At 37.6% G+C, this 18,374-nt stretch overlaps 1 protein-coding gene across 2 annotated transcripts; it reads left to right on the top strand.

Moving 5' to 3' along the window:
* Positions 1 to 172: 172 nt before the first annotated feature.
* On the top strand, positions 173 to 17,944 carry slc25a14 (solute carrier family 25 member 14). 2 transcript variants are annotated; one of them, XM_042498813.2, is made up of 9 exons: positions 173 to 325; positions 927 to 1,028; positions 2,022 to 2,160; positions 4,611 to 4,705; positions 10,741 to 10,826; positions 11,282 to 11,377; positions 11,686 to 11,810; positions 11,935 to 12,148; positions 12,290 to 17,944. In XM_042498813.2, the coding sequence occupies exons 2-9, from the start codon at positions 965 to 967 to the stop codon at positions 12,329 to 12,331; spliced, it is 861 nt and encodes a 286-aa protein (XP_042354747.1). In that variant the 5' UTR covers positions 173 to 325; positions 927 to 964; the 3' UTR covers positions 12,332 to 17,944. The 2 variants fall into 2 exon arrangements, with proteins under 2 accessions (XP_042354747.1, XP_042354746.1); XM_042498812.2 differs by lacking the exon at positions 173 to 325 and having other exon boundaries at positions 776 to 1,028.
* Positions 17,945 to 18,374: the final 430 nt, after the last annotated feature.

Raw genomic sequence — 18,374 nt, 5'->3', positions numbered from 1 at the left:
GGCAATGAAAGAAATGAAAAGATTACTGGAGTTTGGTGAAAGTGTCTGGACTGATGTGGAAACTCTGACTCACCTGTAGTCTGTAGTAGTTCGCTCTCTCCAGCAGGTGGCAGCATTGCATCACCACAGAAGTCAGCTACAGTTAAACCTCAAAGGAGAAGAAGAAGAAGTGTGTTTCTGGTGTGTTTGACATTAGCTGAAATGGAAAGCTAACAGCGGGCAAGAAGTTTTCTGCTTGCACTTTATTAAAGTCAAGCCACGCGTGTATTCAAAGTCATGGCAGACCAAGTGAAGTAGCAGTCCTCTGATTTTACCGACACTAAAGGTACGTGACATTTTGACTGACTGTAACGGTCGCTAACTGGTAAACTCGCTAACAAGCTGGCTAGTAATTTCCACAAGTGTTAGCCGACTAGCAGTTAGCCTAGCAGGAGCCATCTGCTTCGAGGGAAACGTCATTAACAGTTGGGACGGCCATCTCTGTGTACTAAATTAAAATTTTGTACATTTTAAATTTTTACTTTGAAGCTAAAGTTTCTGATTTATATACTGTTTATAAATTGGCGTGATCATATGACAACCATTAACGATTATAAATAACTTAATTTAATTCCCGTTACACTGTTGCTGCCACCGAGCTGTCAGTCAGGGTTCGCCTCCCCAGCGTACCAGCCAATCAGATTGCTTCAAAATTTGATTGACGTACCTCACAGCCAATTGCGACCCTCACAACAAATACGATACCTCTCTCCTCGGTACTCCTCACAGGGCGTCTCTTTCCGGCGCAGTATGCTGGGATGCTGATGCTGAGGAGCCTCGTTGATCTGTAGCCTCGTTTAGATCTCAAATGTTTATCGCCATGTTGTATTGTCTGAGGTTGCATCACTGTGTTGACCTCTGTCTGGGCTGCTTGTTGTTATTTTTAGCGGGGCTGCAGCAGGTGGAAGCAGCCGCCGCCACGGAGATGGCAAACTTGAACTGGAAGCCGTTCATCTACGGAGGGATGGCCTCGATTGTCGCAGAATTCGGTAGGCTACGTGATGTACCGGGACATGCAGACCCATGCATATTGTTGGTCTTAATTCATTGTATTGCTATGGCAGAACATGTAGCTAAATGTCTTTTAAATTACATGCATTTGCAGCCACGAGATAATTCTGCATCAGCACCTGCTAAGTGATGGTGGTTTCATAAAGGGAACGATGCATCCAGCCGAATACATATCAAACCTTTTTTTGCACGCAACATTTGCTGTCCTGCAACTACAGATAATTCACAAAGTTAGAATTTAGTCACGTTATTGTTTACGCCAGCAGTGCTTAAATATATATATATATATATATATATATATATATTTGCATATTTGCACAAACAGCAATATTCATAGTAAGTCAGTTAGACCCAGTTTGCACCCCTCAGATATTATAATTACCAAAAATTTAAAAAAGTTATTTTTGTATAGCTTGTATTGATGTTTTACTATCATGTGGTTTATACTCTTGTGTTGTACACTGGATATCTGTGGGTCAAAATGTTTTAATTTTATAAATATTAGGCCTTAAATTTGAGGTTGTGAGGACTTAATTGCAACCAGTGTTGTGCAAGGTACTGAGAATTAGTATTAATCACCTCTACTAGTTACTTCTCTCAAAAGTTATAAACCAATTCCTACCTATAAAAATAATTTGTTACTAGAGAGAGTAACTTTTGTGTTAGCACTAAATATCTGTTTCAGTTCTCTCTGCCATTTCCAGCACCTGAAAAGGAGCTATAATTTGGCAAGCAGGTTAAGTTGTGTTTTTATTTTTATCTTTATTTTATTATAACATATATTGTGCTCTGAATCAAATGTAATAAAATGTAAATGTAATAATGAAATGATGAATGGAAACTGGGGTTACTGAGCAGTATGAAATTGAGAAGGGCACAAAATATCTTGAATGCTTAATTGTCTCTATAACTACACTTATTCAGTTGATCTTTATCATTCTTGATATTATTCTCATAATTTTAATCCTTAGGGACATTTCCCATCGACCTGACTAAGACCAGGCTGCAGGTCCAGGGTCAGTCCCAGTACACGGAGGTGCGCTACAGGGGCATGTTTCATGCCCTCTTCAGGATTGGCAAGGAGGAGGGCATCCGAGCGCTCTATTCTGGGTACGGAATGTGTTTTTATTTAGGCACTGTATAAACATGATATGTTATGTTTACACACAATTTGGGCACCACAGCTTATTTTTCAAGATCAGATCAAGTGCATGCTGCATTGGAGCACAGTCAACAGAGAGTGTGTGATGGTCGAGGGCCGAATTCAGAAAAACTCAATCATTTTTATTATAGCTCATATGCTTTGGATTAATTATTCCAGTGTGCTTTCTTAGTCCTTCACGGTCCTCACAGGAAACCAATCCATAATCACAACAATCTGAATATACAGATTTCTATGTGTGATGCCTATATGTCGCAATGTGGCAAACATTTTGAATTATTTGTCAATTTAACACTAAGTAGAGACAAATTACTGCTGTATTTACTGGACCATTACTTTGTTGGCATTAAAAAGACCATGTGAAAATGGGTGCCATCAGTAGCCCACAGTAACAGTCTTACATCATCAGTGCTGTTCAGTAGGATTGGGCTGATGAAAAAATGTTCAAACTGGTTTGATATTAAGCCAAAACACAGGAACAGACCAGTTGACCAAATTTTTCCCCTATGATTTAGCAGTCAGTGAGTGGAACATTATGACACCGTATCACAACAGAAAGCGAGTGTCTCGGGATCACATAGCATCACATAACACTGGAGCTCTCTGTCAAAAATGAATCCATAAAATATGCACCTCTGTTACTTCATGTAAAAAAAAAAAAGCCAAAAAACAAAACAGTAAATATCAGCCGTGCACTTGAGATCAGACCATTTGTACATATACATGTGTAGTATTACTTTTTAAATCAGAAAACATGTTTTATATTGTGAAATTTACTGGAAATTACATAAAAGTGTAGCCGACAGCAAGTTATGTTAGCCTAGCTTGTTTTTAGCGACAGTCATATTCCTTAACAGGAACATTCATCTTCCCAGTGATCTCCCTCCAGCCTGCTGACACTGTGTTTAGGTTTTTATAGTGAAATGAGGTTTTGTATTAAAATGCATCCATTTCAACTGTATGAATCAACCAGTCCTCTTCTACTGCAGCACTTTCAAAGAGAGTGGCAGATAACAGTAATAACAAAGCGTCCAACGAAAGTTCAGCTCACACGCTTGCAGCCAGTAAGGACACCTCTTTCACTGGCTTCAAATCCAAAATGTTGCCATATTAGTGCAGTTTTAGTCTTTTTAATAGAATAACTCTTCAATGTAGCTCTCACAAGTACAAGGGTGAGTGAATCAGTTGGTGCTTGTCATAGTGCGTAGGTATTTTAAATTTCCACATGTCTACCGTACATCTTATCTTATGTTTTTATAACTTTTTGTGACTTTCGTCATGCTGCTGCCTCGGCCAGGTCGCCCCTGAAAAAGAGATAGTTGATCTCAACCCTAACCCTACCTGGTTAAATATGGGTTAGATAAAAATAAATTTAAAAAAATAAGTAAATGTCTCCCCTCATCAGCCCAAAAAGTAAACAAACACAGCTACTGTCACTTATGCTACTTTTATAATTGTCAGACCGTGACATAGTGACAAAGCACTGGACCGGCAAAAACGGATATCAGCCCTTCTCCACTGCTGAGTTGATGCGCCTGTCAGATGAGAATGAAATAGGTTGTGATACAGCATTAATTGTGTAATGGGATTAAATTAATTTAATCTGCACAACATGGATCATCCCTGCGCAATCTGCTCTGGACCACTTTATCAGATATCTCTTCCCTTTGCTTAAAACTATAATAATATCTAAAAAAAAAAAAAAAAGAATAATAAAGCTACAGAAAAGCGTTCCCACTTACTTTTCACAGTTTACCTTACAGACAGAGCTTTATTGAAGGATTTAAAGTAGGATTCAACTGTAATTTTATGGAGTAATTTCTGGGAAGAGCTCAAAAGGATTTCTTTTGGCTTGCAGCAGTCGGAGCTCTCAGTTCCAGGAAGTAGTGAATGTAGCCCCAGATGCCCCTCTGTTCCCAGGAGAGAGAGCTTTCAGTTAAACACCTGCTAAGTAAATCTAGTTACTTCTTTTTGCTACAAGCTGGCGACATGCTCCATGCTGATGGAAACAGCATGTGCTCAATATGATATGCAGTAATAAGCTTTGCACACAGTGCTGTTACACTTTGTGGGTGGTTGAACTGTGATATTGCTGAATCCAACTTGAAAGAAGCCCAGCGGGACAGGAAATATATTTCATTGTGCTTCTCTTTGACTTATCAAGCAGAATGTGTGATTCAAGGGGTTTTTGTCTACGATTATTAAGATTTTTTGCAACAATAATCCAGGATTTCATGCTCCTCTATAAGAGTGACATTTTGTTGATTTGCATCCTAAGCCACATGAACACAGTCAGGTTAGGGAAGTACATGATTCGCACTTCTTCTCCTCCTCCTGCACCTGCCTTCAGTTTATCCCCAGGATAAAGATTAATAACATATATTGCCTTTCTTCTCAGAATTTCTCCTGCACTGTTGAGACAAGCCTCTTATGGGACAATCAAGATAGGAACCTACAACTCTCTGAAGAGGCTGTTTGTCAGTCAACCAGAAGGTGAGTGTTGACCATTTCTGCCTTTAACGTCCTGTCTCCTACGTCTCTCTTAACTAGAGTTGCCCCTTGAAAGTCGGAGATTCAAAAAATCAGCCCGAGATCCTCATTTGACAGAGATTGCTTCAAGTCAAGTAGATGTTTTTTTCTGTGCATTTTACTCTTGGAGAGGTTTTGGTCCCCGGATTTTGGTGAGGAGCGAGCGCTGTTGACTTTTACAATAATCTTTGCAGCTGCGAACAGAGGCAGAGGCACGGAGAGAGAGAGGGAGACTGCACTGTAAGGTGAAGAAGTTGTGAATTTACAGCTCACAGCAAGTTAATAGGACAAAGTGTCTGTCTTTTGTTGATGCTGAGTGTTGCAAAAAATGCTGCTGTGCATTTGCAATCCGTTGCTTGCACCGTGAATGTCACTGTTACACTGAACATCCCATGGAGCCCGTTCAGACTTCAAAACTTCACATGGAAAACAAAAAAAATCATTGACTATTCGTATTGAACAGCCTAATCTGATTCGACTGGCATAATTCTAACAGCCCTACTGTTAACCGCTTTTTATGAACTTTTTCATCCTCAAACTCTACACTTATAGCCAAGTTTTTTTAACATCTATTTATTGATTTTATAAAGCGCTTAAGAGTACAATAAAAAACACCAACAGAACAGCCAGTGCACAAACAAACATGCATCTTTAAATTTTTTTTGTAACTTTAAATTGTATCAAACCATGCCTAGCATTCGTAGAACTGCTGTGAATATTTTCAATACAAGTTTTCCAGGTTAGTGCAATTTTCTTTTATGTCACAGATCTCATGCAACCTTGAAAGCATTAAACAAGTCGAACTCAGGTCATATCTGCATTGTGGCTTTGACTGGTTTAAGGCTCATGCAGTTTCCTACAAAACACGCTTGTTCTTTAAGCATTGATTACAGCCATTGATTACAAACCCAACCAGAAACCCCAGTTAGTCCTCCAGCACCACAATATGTAAAACTCCTTTTAGCCAACTGAGTTAGATTAGAAACAACTCCTAAACAGCTGGGAACATTTACGTAAATTTGCATTTTATACGGTTAACTGATGCCATGCCTACAGTGAAGTATAATAAGAATACTGTTGAATACTGTTGAATACTACTTCTACTTACTAGAGAGTCGTACAGTGGTAAAAGTTCAGAATAGTAAAGGCCCAAATGCAGTGTATCTTCAGCTGATGGCTTTATTGTGCCAAGACTCTGTAAATATGTTCCATATTTCTCGCCTCAACTGTTTTCAGAAACACATTTTATCTTACAGTTTAACAGCAATTTAAGATCATTAGTTACAAGCTGGCTGCCTTATACTTTCCTGTGTCAAAACGGACAAAATCACATTAAACCACCCACCAGCAGGAGCGTTTTTTGGTCCAGCGTGTTGCAGTGCATTCTGGTACTTGAGCAAAAGCAAATGCCACAGTCCTTATTCTCAGTTTTCTCCAGTCATGTAAAACCGAGTTTTTCTTGTCTTTCTATGTCACAAACCATCCAGTTTTATGAAAAGACCATCTTTTCAGCAGTGAAATGTTTTTTTAACAGGACTCAAGCTCAACCTAAGCTGCAGTCAAATTCCACTGACCAAAGTATTTTAAATATATAATGCATATCGTATTTATTGGACAGTAAACTAATTCAACAGACTGCTAGAGTGGTGCTGGTTTCATGTGTGTTATATTGAATAAAAAGAAGACACATTTAAAGGTAATGTTTCTAAAACAATGCTTAAATCTTTTTGTCCTTCAAAAATCTTTTTTAGTATGTTTTCTCCAACTTTAGAAGTCAAAAATATTCTGGCTCTGCTTATTGCATGTTGCTTTTTCTTATTTCTCATCCCGAGATTCTGTAATCCTCGCACCTTCTGTTGGACTTCAAATATCTTTTTTCGCCTTAAACGGTAAAAGCCCCTTGCTCCACTCTCCTCTTATGATACATTAGGGTGTTTTGCAGTCAGGTGGGGTGCTTTGGTGTCACTCAGCAGGTAGTAAGTTTCTTCTGTTGGCATTGCAGAAATGGATATAATAGGAGTTGCAAGTTTTACCACAATCAAAGTAGTATGCAGCAGTAAAACTGTATGTGCCTTTGAGTGTATGGCTGTACGACCCCATATCCGCCAGAAAAGGGTTGGATGTGTCGTGACAAACCCGTGTTGACCCGCCTGGAAGCACATTGAGTGCGTTAACCTGCCGGCACTAATTTGCAAGCTAAATAAGAGACAAAGAGCTTCTAGGAAGGAAGGAATAGATGGATGGATGGAGAGGGAGGAGAGGAGACAGAGAGAGAGGCAACGGGAGAGTTGAGGGAAATTGAGAGCGTGAGTCAGACTACATTCACACTGCAGCTGTAAGTGCTCCAGAGTGCCTTTTCCCTCCTGTCTGACATCGATCTCATATGGAGCGCAAACATTCTATATATTTAATTGAAATGGAAATCTTCCGTCATTCAGAACCCAAAGAGACGACAGGATTGCTGCTCAGTGAAGTGCTTTAAATCTGTCAAAACTTCAGCGTGACTGAAGTGTGTGCAAAAGTAGCCTCTTGAAAAGTGTCACAGTGAGATGCAAGGAAATAAACTTGATTTATTCAGAGCTAAAAGAGATACTTTTATTAGTGATTGTAATAATCATGTTTGAAGAAAAAAATGCCAAACATGTTCCACGTTCAGCTTCTCAGCTTACCTGCCTTTTTTGGGAAACGCAATATTGTTTTTTACATTGAATATCAATCAAGACATGACATTTTAGAGTGAGGACATAGCACAATGACTCAGTGATTATTTGAAAAAAATAACCAACAGACTGATCAATGAATAATGGTTATGTGCAGCTTTAAACTAGGGCAGTTAATTATAGGTCATTCCCATGTGATTTTTGTTTCCATGAACAATAGCTATGTAATTAACACTGTTTGCTGTTGTGCAGTAAATCATAAGTTTGTCCCATCACAACCATTTGTATTTTTAACATGCATTAATTCTAAAAATGTGAAGAAAAAAAATTGTTCATACTATGTACATGTTATATTTTAATCTCATATTTTATTTTCTGCATTTTTTTTGTCTTAGGATATTATCATGATGCTTTAGTCACAATATAATAATATTGCAATATTAAATTTTAAGTATTGCCGTGACATATATTGTGATTTATTACCTTTGTTCAACTGTTAATCCCCTAAGAGAAACTTTGTCAATATCTGTTTTATCTAATAAGCTGGAAGTTTTAATGGTGAAATTTTTCAATTGAGTTTATTGCGGCAACCTGTATCTAGTGGACCGAAAAAGCAATAGGTTTTATTATTCTAGATGGCTACCAAAGGTTCAGTTTGTATTTGCAGTATTATTTATTATTTCTGTAATAAAGAAAATATTAACTGGCATTCATGTACCTATATAATATGGCCAAACAAATTTCCACGATACTGTGCTGCATTGAGTTTATCCCCTACCCCTATTAGATTCCCATTTTTACTTGCTTTATTTTAATGCATAATTAATGAGCATTGTTAGGGAGGCTGAGATCTAAGATCTTCATTGTAATTGTTGTACATATGGCAATAAGAAATTTGGAATATAAAGAGACATAGAGAACCACTTGAGTTATCAGCCATATGTGCAATACATTTATCAGCAATTGTCTGGTGCCAGCATGTTTTCTGGAGCAGGAAGTTTGTGACCACAGGCTCTTCCTCCATTCCCTCTGCATCTGCTTTTTTATTTGTAATTTGTCTTTCCCCATTGACTGGTCCCTCCAACTTTCACCGTCTCTCTTTGTTCGCTTTCTTCCGCTTTGTTGTTTTTTTTCCCCCTCTTCTCTCCCCATCTGTCCTTCTGTTCCTCTCAATATTTAATGGCCAATTAGTGCACATAAGATAGAAACTCTGAATAATAGAGTAGATCAAGACAGGAGACCAGATCTGAGTGATTGAAGGGAATGAAAGAGTGAAGCTGGATGTTTTATTTCTGTCATTTGTTAGGACTTATCTGAAAGGAGTTGTTCAGTTGTTTTTTTTTTTTGAAAATATAATAATTTGCTTAACATTGGGAGAAGCAGCTAACCTACCAGCACCTCTGAAGCTCACTACCTTACACTTCATTTGCACAAAATTATTCACTGGGGTTTATATGCCGGACTACACTGCCCTACAAAGGCTAACCACTGCCATTACACTAACACTGAAACTAGTGTAAAGTTTTTTAACTATTCAGTCAAATGTATTATCGGTAGAAAAGTGGTAATGCACTTATTGAATAGGTATTCATAAAGTATTATTTATGCCAAAAAGCCACGATTAAGGATTTACCCTATGACCTTAAAGAATGCACATAAATTGTAGTTAATGCACTGTGCCTTTGTATTACTGTAAACAGCTCTTATAGATAATGCAAATGCAAAGTGCAGTAACTTCAATTTTAGTGTCTCATCTTTTTCAGTAAAAGTTAAAATGCTTCATATCTTACCGGATACGGTTTGTTTCATTCAAAGATGTCTGTTTTAGAAGTAACAGAGAGAATTTTAGGCAACCCTCGATTATTATTTCAATGTAATATTCACTTTATTCAGGTATGTCTTAAATAACGATTACTTGACGTCATTATCACAACCTTCAGCAGTGATCCTGCTACGGTCCAGGTATCAGTTATTTTGTCGTTGGAATAATCCTCATTTTCACGCTCACCATTCTGTGTGTGTTGTAATGTCTTTATTTTAAGATCTTTGCTGTGGAGTTTAAAGACAGTATTAAAAACTCAAATCAGAACCACCTTGAAAAGACAGTTAAATGCTGCTCACTGACCTTAAACTCTGGATTTTATAACTTGTTGCAGTTTGACAAGCATTCACTTGCGGTGCACTATTATGTGTAATGTTTTAATCTGTGTTTTTTAAGTGATGTGCTCTTTTTATGTAGTTTTATGTTGTATTGTCTGTCTTGTGTCTTCTTGTCTCTTCTTCTTGTACAACTTGTACAAGATCTTGTACAATTATCAAGTCATTGCGCTGTGTATTTGTTTTGACCTGCCGAGCGACAGCAGATGCAAATTAGTTCTGAGATATAATCTGGTATGGTACATCAACTGCCAAAACACAAAAAGCTCAAAAGCTCTTTTTTTGTTTCTGTTGAATGTTGTGCCTCTCCACGCTGCATGCCTTCTGCCACAATGGTGCCACTGTGTTCTCAATGCTTGTTTTGATACAGGCTTTGGTTTGCCCTGTGGTTGTGGTGGGATCGAACGCCCGTTTCACCTGCCCAAAAAAATGAGCGGCGCGAGGACCGCCACACTATTTGGTCAAGGATCACTGTAACTACTGTTCTAAACTCAGTCCGTCTCCTCCTCCTCCTCCTCCTCCTCCTCCTCCTTCTCCTTCTCCTTCTCCTTCTTCTCAGACACCATGCTGAGTTTCTACTAACGAGAGCCACTACTTGCTAACAAACTGTGCCGAGGCTAATTGCTAACTCTAGTTCCTGTTTATTTAAAGCGAATTTACAGAGTGTGTATTCTGGTTTTGATCTGCTTGGAGTGCCTGGCGGGTGGAGTTTGACACATCATCAGAGAGAGACCAATGTGAGAAAGTTGCGACTGTTTGAAGGTTTTATGTATACAGTCAGCTCCAACATTGTGGTGAGAAAAAATATGAACATGTAAAAAGAAAGTATACATGATGATTTCTTAAATTCTCACAAAACTCTCTCTGTGACCTAAATTCTGCATACCTGTAGGGAGCTCTAAGCAGTAGACCATAATTAACTTTTCTAGGAAATTCCCAGAAATATAAAGACCGTCTGCAACCCTATTTGAAAATGAGACACCAGTTGTTAAAGTGGAGCGCATGCATGACAATGTTATGATCTACAGTAATAACATATCACCCCTGTAGAAATCTGTACTTTATACTTTTATACTTTTATTTATACTTTTTAAATTAAAGCCTAATCTGAATCAGCTTGTGTGTTTTTGGTTGCTTTTTATGTGTGTTAATCCATATCATTTCTTGTCTTTTCCCTGCCAGACGAGACGATGGTCATCAACGTCTTCTGTGGTGTCGTGTCTGGAGTCCTGTCCTCTTCTCTGGCCAACCCCACTGACGTCCTCAAGGTGATTCTTTATGTTTGGGGACGAGGTTCAAACTAAACTGCTTATTATTAATCAACATCAAGACCAGCCAGTCATCCACTGCTACCTGATCACAGTCCCTAAAAATCAACCAAATCAGACTTTCCTGGGTGTCGGGTTCAGTGTCACATGGTCTAAATGTTATGTCTTTTTGTGCCAAGAATAATGATTCAGCTTGTAAATTGTAAAAATTGTTAAGATATACTGCTGATTTCTGTAGAAATGAGTGATGATTCAACAGGAAATGTATTGATATTTTTTTTGGTATTTTTTTGTGATTGATTAATTGTTTTGAATAGTAGAGTGGCTTTATTCCTACAGCTGCTTAAAATGAGCCCTTAAATCTGAATTCAGAGTGAAGTGCTGGGTTGTAAATTTGTGTGTGTGTGTGTGTGTGTGTGTGTGTGTGTGTGTGTGTGTGTCTGTTTTTGTTCCAGATCAGAATGCAGGCGCAGGGCAGTCTTCTGCAAGGCAGCATGATGTCCAACTTCATCAACATCTACCAGACGGAGGGCACCAGAGGGCTTTGGAGAGTGAGTGCTGGATGTTTAGGCATGTGTATCTGCCTTATGCATGTATGTGGAGAGGAGTCTCACATAAGATGTACATTTTTTTGACTTCATGGCTAAAATTGTCGTAATACAAAACATAAACTCATGTTTGTGACATACAGACATGAAGGTGTGTGCTGAAAGTGTGTGTGTGTTGAAACTGAGACCTTGCAGCAAATGATCACCTGAATCTGACGCTCTCCTCGGCTTTACCGAGCTTTTGGGCGATTTTAAGCTCATTGTTTATCTCTCTGACCTAGTTTTACGATCAGACTTATTTTCTGTCTCAGGGTGTCATCCCCACAGCGCAGCGAGCAGCCATTGTTGTCGGAGTTGAACTTCCTGTTTATGACATAACAAAGAAGCACCTCCTTCGCTCTGGCGTCATGGGAGACACAATTTTGACACATTTTATGTAAGTTTTATTCTGATCCTATATTATGTCTGTGGCTGCAGTGCACTGCTTTTGTTTATCTGTATTTTTTGTAGAGGTGGACGACTCCCACTTTGATAACCTTCATGTCTGTATGTGTGCACAGTTCAAGTTTCACGTGTGGCTTGGCGGGCGCGCTGGCTTCCAACCCTGTGGACGTGGTCAGGACCCGTATGATGAACCAGCGAGTTTTGTCGGGGAGCCCCATGTACAAAGGAACACTTGACGGAGTGATGCAGACGTGGAAGAACGAGGGCTTCTTCGCTCTCTATAAGGGATTCTGGCCTAACTGGCTGCGGCTGGGACCTTGGAACATCATTGTATCCTTTAAAATCTACAAAGGTTGAAAATCAGACTTCTGATCATTTATGGTGCTTAGAAAAAATGTGGAGAGTTTTTCTGAGCAGCTTCAGTTTGTTTACTGTTATAAATTGTGACTCTCTCCTTAACACACGTCTCAGTTCTTCATCACCTTCGAGCAGCTGAAGAAGCTCCCGTTTTAATGGGAGCATGAAGTGGGACTTCACTGGTCTGTTAGACTGTGTTGGGCATAAGTGGGGTGTGAGCACGGCAGCACCTGGAGTTTTGGCACCAGTATAATCACACTCCCTACAAATTCATACCAATGATACGATATTACCCACCTGTCCATGCTCATCCAAATCTTATGTTGATTTCTCTTCTGAATTTGCAATGTGTTTTATTTATTGTCACTGGTTATGTTCTCGTACTGTTTTAAGGACCGTTGCTTTGGTGATTACACTCACCGTCAGCCACCTCCGACACTCCCCAGGCAGCTAAATATTTGGTTGTAGCAGATGACTGAAAGTCTGGAAGACTAGGTTTATTATCCTCAAGCTGATGGGAAAGACAGAGTTCACCGCCGCGGATGGGGTGAGTTGAATCTTGTGAACTTTGGCCTTTCTTAAACCAAGAGGATTGTTTGCTCAGGATTCCTGCGAAGAAAAACATTGTAATTTCTTTTGTTAATAAGCCGAGGAATTGCAGAATGTCAGCTCACACATGCACATTTTGTGGAGGTTTTAAAAAAAGAAGAAAATATTATGGAATTTTAAACTGATTGAAGTGTAGGAACCCTGTATTTTAAATGCGCTGGCACTGCATGAAATGTGCTCAGATTTTACTGCTGAATGTTGAAGAATTGCATGGAAGAGTGGTACAAATAGCAGACTGACTGTTACAGGTTGTTTGACAGAGAGAGCAGAATTAAGAAACTGACAGTTGCGATTGCGACATCCTGGAGGGACTGATTAGTTGTTAACCAAATTAAAAATGTTTGGAAAGTGACACTCGGAGATATGTTGTTATCTCTGGTACATTAACGTGTGGATAAAAGGTGCCACCCAGCCTCTGAAATGCAATTTTGAATCTCTTAATGAGTCGGAAAAATCCCCTTTTTCTATATAAATTTTAAACTTGTAGGAAAAAAAACTTTTTTGCTATTTATTGTTTGTCAGGCGAAGCAATTTCCAGACAACACAAACTCTGAATATCTTAAACATCTACTGAAGTTTTACTTGAAAATATCAAAAATCTGAACCAAAGCCTCTTATGATAAAAGGGAAAAACATTTCTCCCATTTATTCACAACCAAAAGAGGATCTTTTCCTTCCTTTTTATTTTATTTCTTTAACTTTAAGGAAATGTTCAATCCAGATCAGTCACTCCTGATGAATGTTTATTTTGCTGTAGACATCTCTGTTTTGTTTTGCTCACCTCCAGTCTGCTGCTGTATTGGAAGCTAATAACTATATTATAATTATTATCCAGTACATAATGTAAATTGTTGTACAGACTCACAGAGAGGTGGATGTATTTTATCCTGTCGTGTCCAGGTGCACATATGATGCCTTGTTGCGCTATTCTTACTGTTGTGTTCCTCGTTTTAGATAAGTCATGGCATGAAAGGAGGAGGCGTGTTTTTGTGCCAAAATGTATTTCTACCAAACTGGGTTTCATTTATTTGTAGATAATTCTTAAAAGAGATTTTGTTTGCAGCTACTCGGGGGTCTGCATAAAATTTGGTTGTCTGGAGAAACTCTTTGCTGAAAAGTGTAGTGTAGTTTGGAATTGATAACAGACTTTAATTAAACGAATAACATCTCTAAAACAAACCAAATGCATTTTAAACAACTTGATTTTTTAATTCTCTTAACAATATCCGAACAGTAATCTTTCCACATGCTGCGAATTATCTCCAAATACTGATTGTCCCGTGTTTGAGAGAGTGTCCTGAGAGAGTGGCACTGCTGCAGCCTTACGCTTTAGGTTGATCACCTGTTCTTATTGCTGCTCCTCTGACCACAGAGGAGCAACATGATGGGGTGTCTTTTAGTTACTGTCTACAGATTTTGATTACAGTTCTCAATATTTCAGTTAAAATATAAAAAGCTGTTTTTGTACATTTCAGTGCATTTGTGAGGAGATATGTTCGGTGTTACCTCAGCGGTCATGCTTTCCTGAGCCACTTAAATCGTCTGTTAGCAGTTCTGCATAGTACTCGAGTACAGCAAAGTATGACAATATCTGCAACCTACAATTCATTCATCTATTTAATTATTTATCGTCCTATAGACTGTGTGCAGGTTCTGATCAGGCTTATTTGAAGTTTAATCAGCTTGTTGAGTAAAGAGTTAGTCTGAGTGCAGGAGGTAATCATAGGAATAGAGTCAAGGTGAAAACATGTCATTGTGTTTTTTTCTGTTTCATCCACACTGAGGAAACAAAAAAGGCTCTCACATGCTGAGATCAGTTCAACCATGTTTGAGAAAGCATGGCCAGCTTGTAACCGGATGATAATGATTATAAATTTTTTTAGTTTGAAAAGAGAGGGATGGGAAAAAAAGAGAGGGATCAAAAAAGAGAGGGATGAAAAAGAGATTTTTGTAATGGTTTGAGTGAAACGATTAAGGTTAATCACCAACAGTTTCATTGCTAAACTGAAATATAATGATTTACTAATTTTCTGTGTTTTGCTTAATAAGTAATTCAGATATTTCAATTTTTGGACTCTTGGTCAGACAAAACAAGGAATTCAAAAATGTAATCTTTGGGAAATTCTGGTGCATTTTTCCCTGGTTTTTTTTTTTAACTTTATTTCATGTTATTTTGTTTTATTTCAATAATTGCGTTTTTTGGATAAACAAATGATTAATGGAAAACAGTTCTCTATGTTTATATAATGGAAATCATTTATTGATTTAGCTTTGCAGCATGAACGACACGCATGCAAAAAGTAAAATGTCAGTGTGAAAAGCCTGTTTGACTTGTTGAAGGGAAACTGGTATATTTCAACCTGGACCCTATTTCCACATGTTTTTGTGTCTAAGTGACTAATAGGATTAACAATTTTATATAGATATAAATGCATAAAATTGTTGCTTGTTAGGCACAAAACAAAATAAAGGTCTAGGTTGAAAAATAGTGGCGTTACACCTTACCAGCATTTTCAAATGTCCCCATATTAGTGATGACGCTATTTAAACTGGTTTCTGCCCGCCAATACGTTATAATAGAATCACAACAGAAATTTACATTTGATGCAAAAATATGAATGAAAATTAATCAAGATGAGATACAAATGAATGCACAAAATTATCCATCAAGATGGATGTAGAAGTTTATTTCATGCTCAACAAGTTGCTTCGTGTGTAACTTTGCACATTGTTGTGAATGTAAGTGCTGTTGTGATATTCGGCCTGGTTTATATTTATGAAAACTAAACTAAATTAGATAATAAAATTTCCAGGAAGCTCAGCACAGCAAGTGGCAACATCATATTCAAGGGTCAAAAACAGTTTCTTAGTATCTCAAGTGGTATTTTTAGAACTTTAGGTGAGTGTTGAAAATGAGCGCTTTGTTCATGATGAATTTTTCTTTAAAGAACGTCTCGCTCTCAGCTGATCACGCCAGTGTCACGTCATAGCATAGCAGAGTCTGTTCAGTGTTACATGAACTGTCCAGCCTTTAAAATGTCCACAAGGGTTTCCATTGATTGTTTTCTAGTTCAACAGTGTCATCGTGTTTGTGTTGTAAAAGTTGGTTTTAGAACTATACTTGCAAATTTTATGTTTTAAGTTTTTGCAGAGTTTTAGCTATTTTCTAATTATTTCTCTGCTTTTTATTTTTGATCTGATTTATCTGTTTATTTGACTCTGTGTTGAGTGATGCTACTCACCATTCCTGCTTAAAGTATTTAATCCTCACGCTGGCATGTTTTATTTTTTTCTTAAAATGTTTTAATTTGAGCTGTTAACTAGCGCTTTGATTCAATCACACTGGCAACTCTCCTGTATTTGCCTAAATATTAATTCCCTTAACCGTTATTTTATCTTCATGATGAACAATTTGAGCTCTGATTAAAGGAATAGTTTCCCCACTTAACATATGTAGTACTCACCTCCCTCGGCTCTTTATGGTCCCAGAAAAGGGCTTTTATTGAGTGGTGTTAAGGATGAAAAAAAAGCATAAGTGCAAACAGACTTTACAGAGGCTGAAAAACGATAAAGAAGCTCATCAAATGTCTGAAAACTTTCTGAGGATTCCTGTGCACCTTTATCCAAGTTTCTTGTATCCATTCACGGGCTCATGGAAGACCGAACAAAACTATTTTCACTGAACTGTTGCTAAACAAAGCATTTTTGGATTATTAGAATTAGAATTGCACATGCATGCACACTTGGATGGTGATACACAGCAATTTTCAGAAAGTGTTTCATCAGTCATAACTGACAGCAGAGCAAGAAAACAGTCGGTCAGAATAAGACTGCAATCTTCACGTGTGGCATTTGTGTTTTGTGTACACAGTGACAAGAAAACGTCACGTCACGCTATCTGAAAAGTTCATTGCGAACTGTAAGCGTACAGATTGTGTTGTCATTAGTTACACTGAAGATATGTTTTGGTAAATATCCGACGTTAGACGTACATACAGAGGCTACGTCCTCACTGCAGCGGTCGCAGGTTCAATTCTGTTCTCAGCCCTATCAAATAAAGGCAAAAAGAAAAGCCCCAAAAATGATCCTTAAAAGAAAAAACTTTTTCGGGGACCATAGAGAGCCGAGAGAGGTGAATGTTATACACAAGTAAAGCTGTTTTGGAGTGTACTATTCCTTTAAAAATTATGGGGGAAAAAATGTCTTTGATGCCCTCTCTGATTGAGCATCTTGAGCCTGTTTCATCTTTGCCCTGTTGAAAGCTCCAGAAAAGGCTAGAAAGTCGATCTTGAACGTATTTTTTATTTTATTTTGTTTATTTTATTTTTTATTTTTTTAGGTTGTAGAGTTTCACATTGTTTGCTGAACTCTGTGTTATCCTCACACTCCAAAAATAAAGATCTCCAATCTGCACTGAGGCCCAAATCATAAAACCCACATATTTTTTTAAGGTTTAAGGTAGCTCAAAAGGAATACAAAATTATCAACTTTTTTCACAGTCTGCACCCTCTTTCTCTCCAACTGTCCCTGACCGTGCAGTCTGTCTGTCTGTGTTTGACTGAATCAGTTCTGTTTGTCTTTATGTTTCCGTCTCATGTTGAACAAAACGAAAGCACTGTTACACTCATCAAATGAAGAAAATGTTGGACATTTATCAGGGTTTTGGCCAGTTGGCATCATTCCTCCTGATCTCATTTAAAACCTGTGTTTAAAACATGTTCTCTCTGACTTTTAGTTTATCAGCTTGTTTTTTTGGTGACACTTTATACATTATTTTTTTTCATTTAAAGGCCAAAATATTAGATCCTCTACTAAAAAAAAAAAACCTCATGTAGGTTTTTAAAGGGGTTATTTGTGCCCCACTTCTATCGAGATGCAGATCACTCAAAACATTTCATCTTTCTGATCTTTAAACACTTATTAACTGACATCTGTGTGGCAGTCTGACAGGAGAGGAAAATCTATAAATATTTTTTGTAAATTTCCACTTATTTGCACTTTGGTGTATTATTGCTGTCTATAACCTTTTACGCTTGTTCACTATGAATTTCTATGATGGAGGTTTTAAGCGGGGAGTATTATTTTTTTGAGTTTTTTTTGACAGAATGGGTCTGGCTTTATATAAATTCAATGTTCACTCAAATAAAATATATGCTGTGATTGTTTCTGTATCAGTTTGTTTCTTCTTGCTCATTAGGTTGGGCCGGTGTAATCAATTTCCGAAAGAATGACATTAACGGAAATAAGTATATACATAGCAGTTCTAATAAAAGTACAGCAGGGTGTCTGCAGGACCTTAAAATGTCTTTAAATATCTTAAATTTAGTTTTTAAAATAGTAGGCCTTAAAATTCATTAAAATCAACCCCCTCAGATTATTATAATATAATTAATAATTATTATATTTATTTTTTGTTATTCAATTGATGTATAAATTTATCTGCATCGAAATGTAACACAAAATATAAATGTTAATACAAGAAAAAACAAGTTCATAGAGCGTCACATTAAAACTTTATTATAACCAGAGTTAAGAGCATTCTCTGCCATAAAATATCCTGAATTTTTCACATTTTGGACATTATTTTGAA

This window comes from Plectropomus leopardus, chromosome 15, assembly GCF_026936395.1.
Source record: "Plectropomus leopardus strain MGB_pleo_1.0 chromosome 15, ASM2693639v1, whole genome shotgun sequence".
NCBI classification, from domain to species: domain Eukaryota; kingdom Metazoa; phylum Chordata; class Actinopteri; order Perciformes; family Serranidae; genus Plectropomus; species Plectropomus leopardus.
The sequence above is the reverse complement of the archived record's forward strand: the minus strand, read 5'-3'. Positions and strand labels throughout refer to the sequence as shown.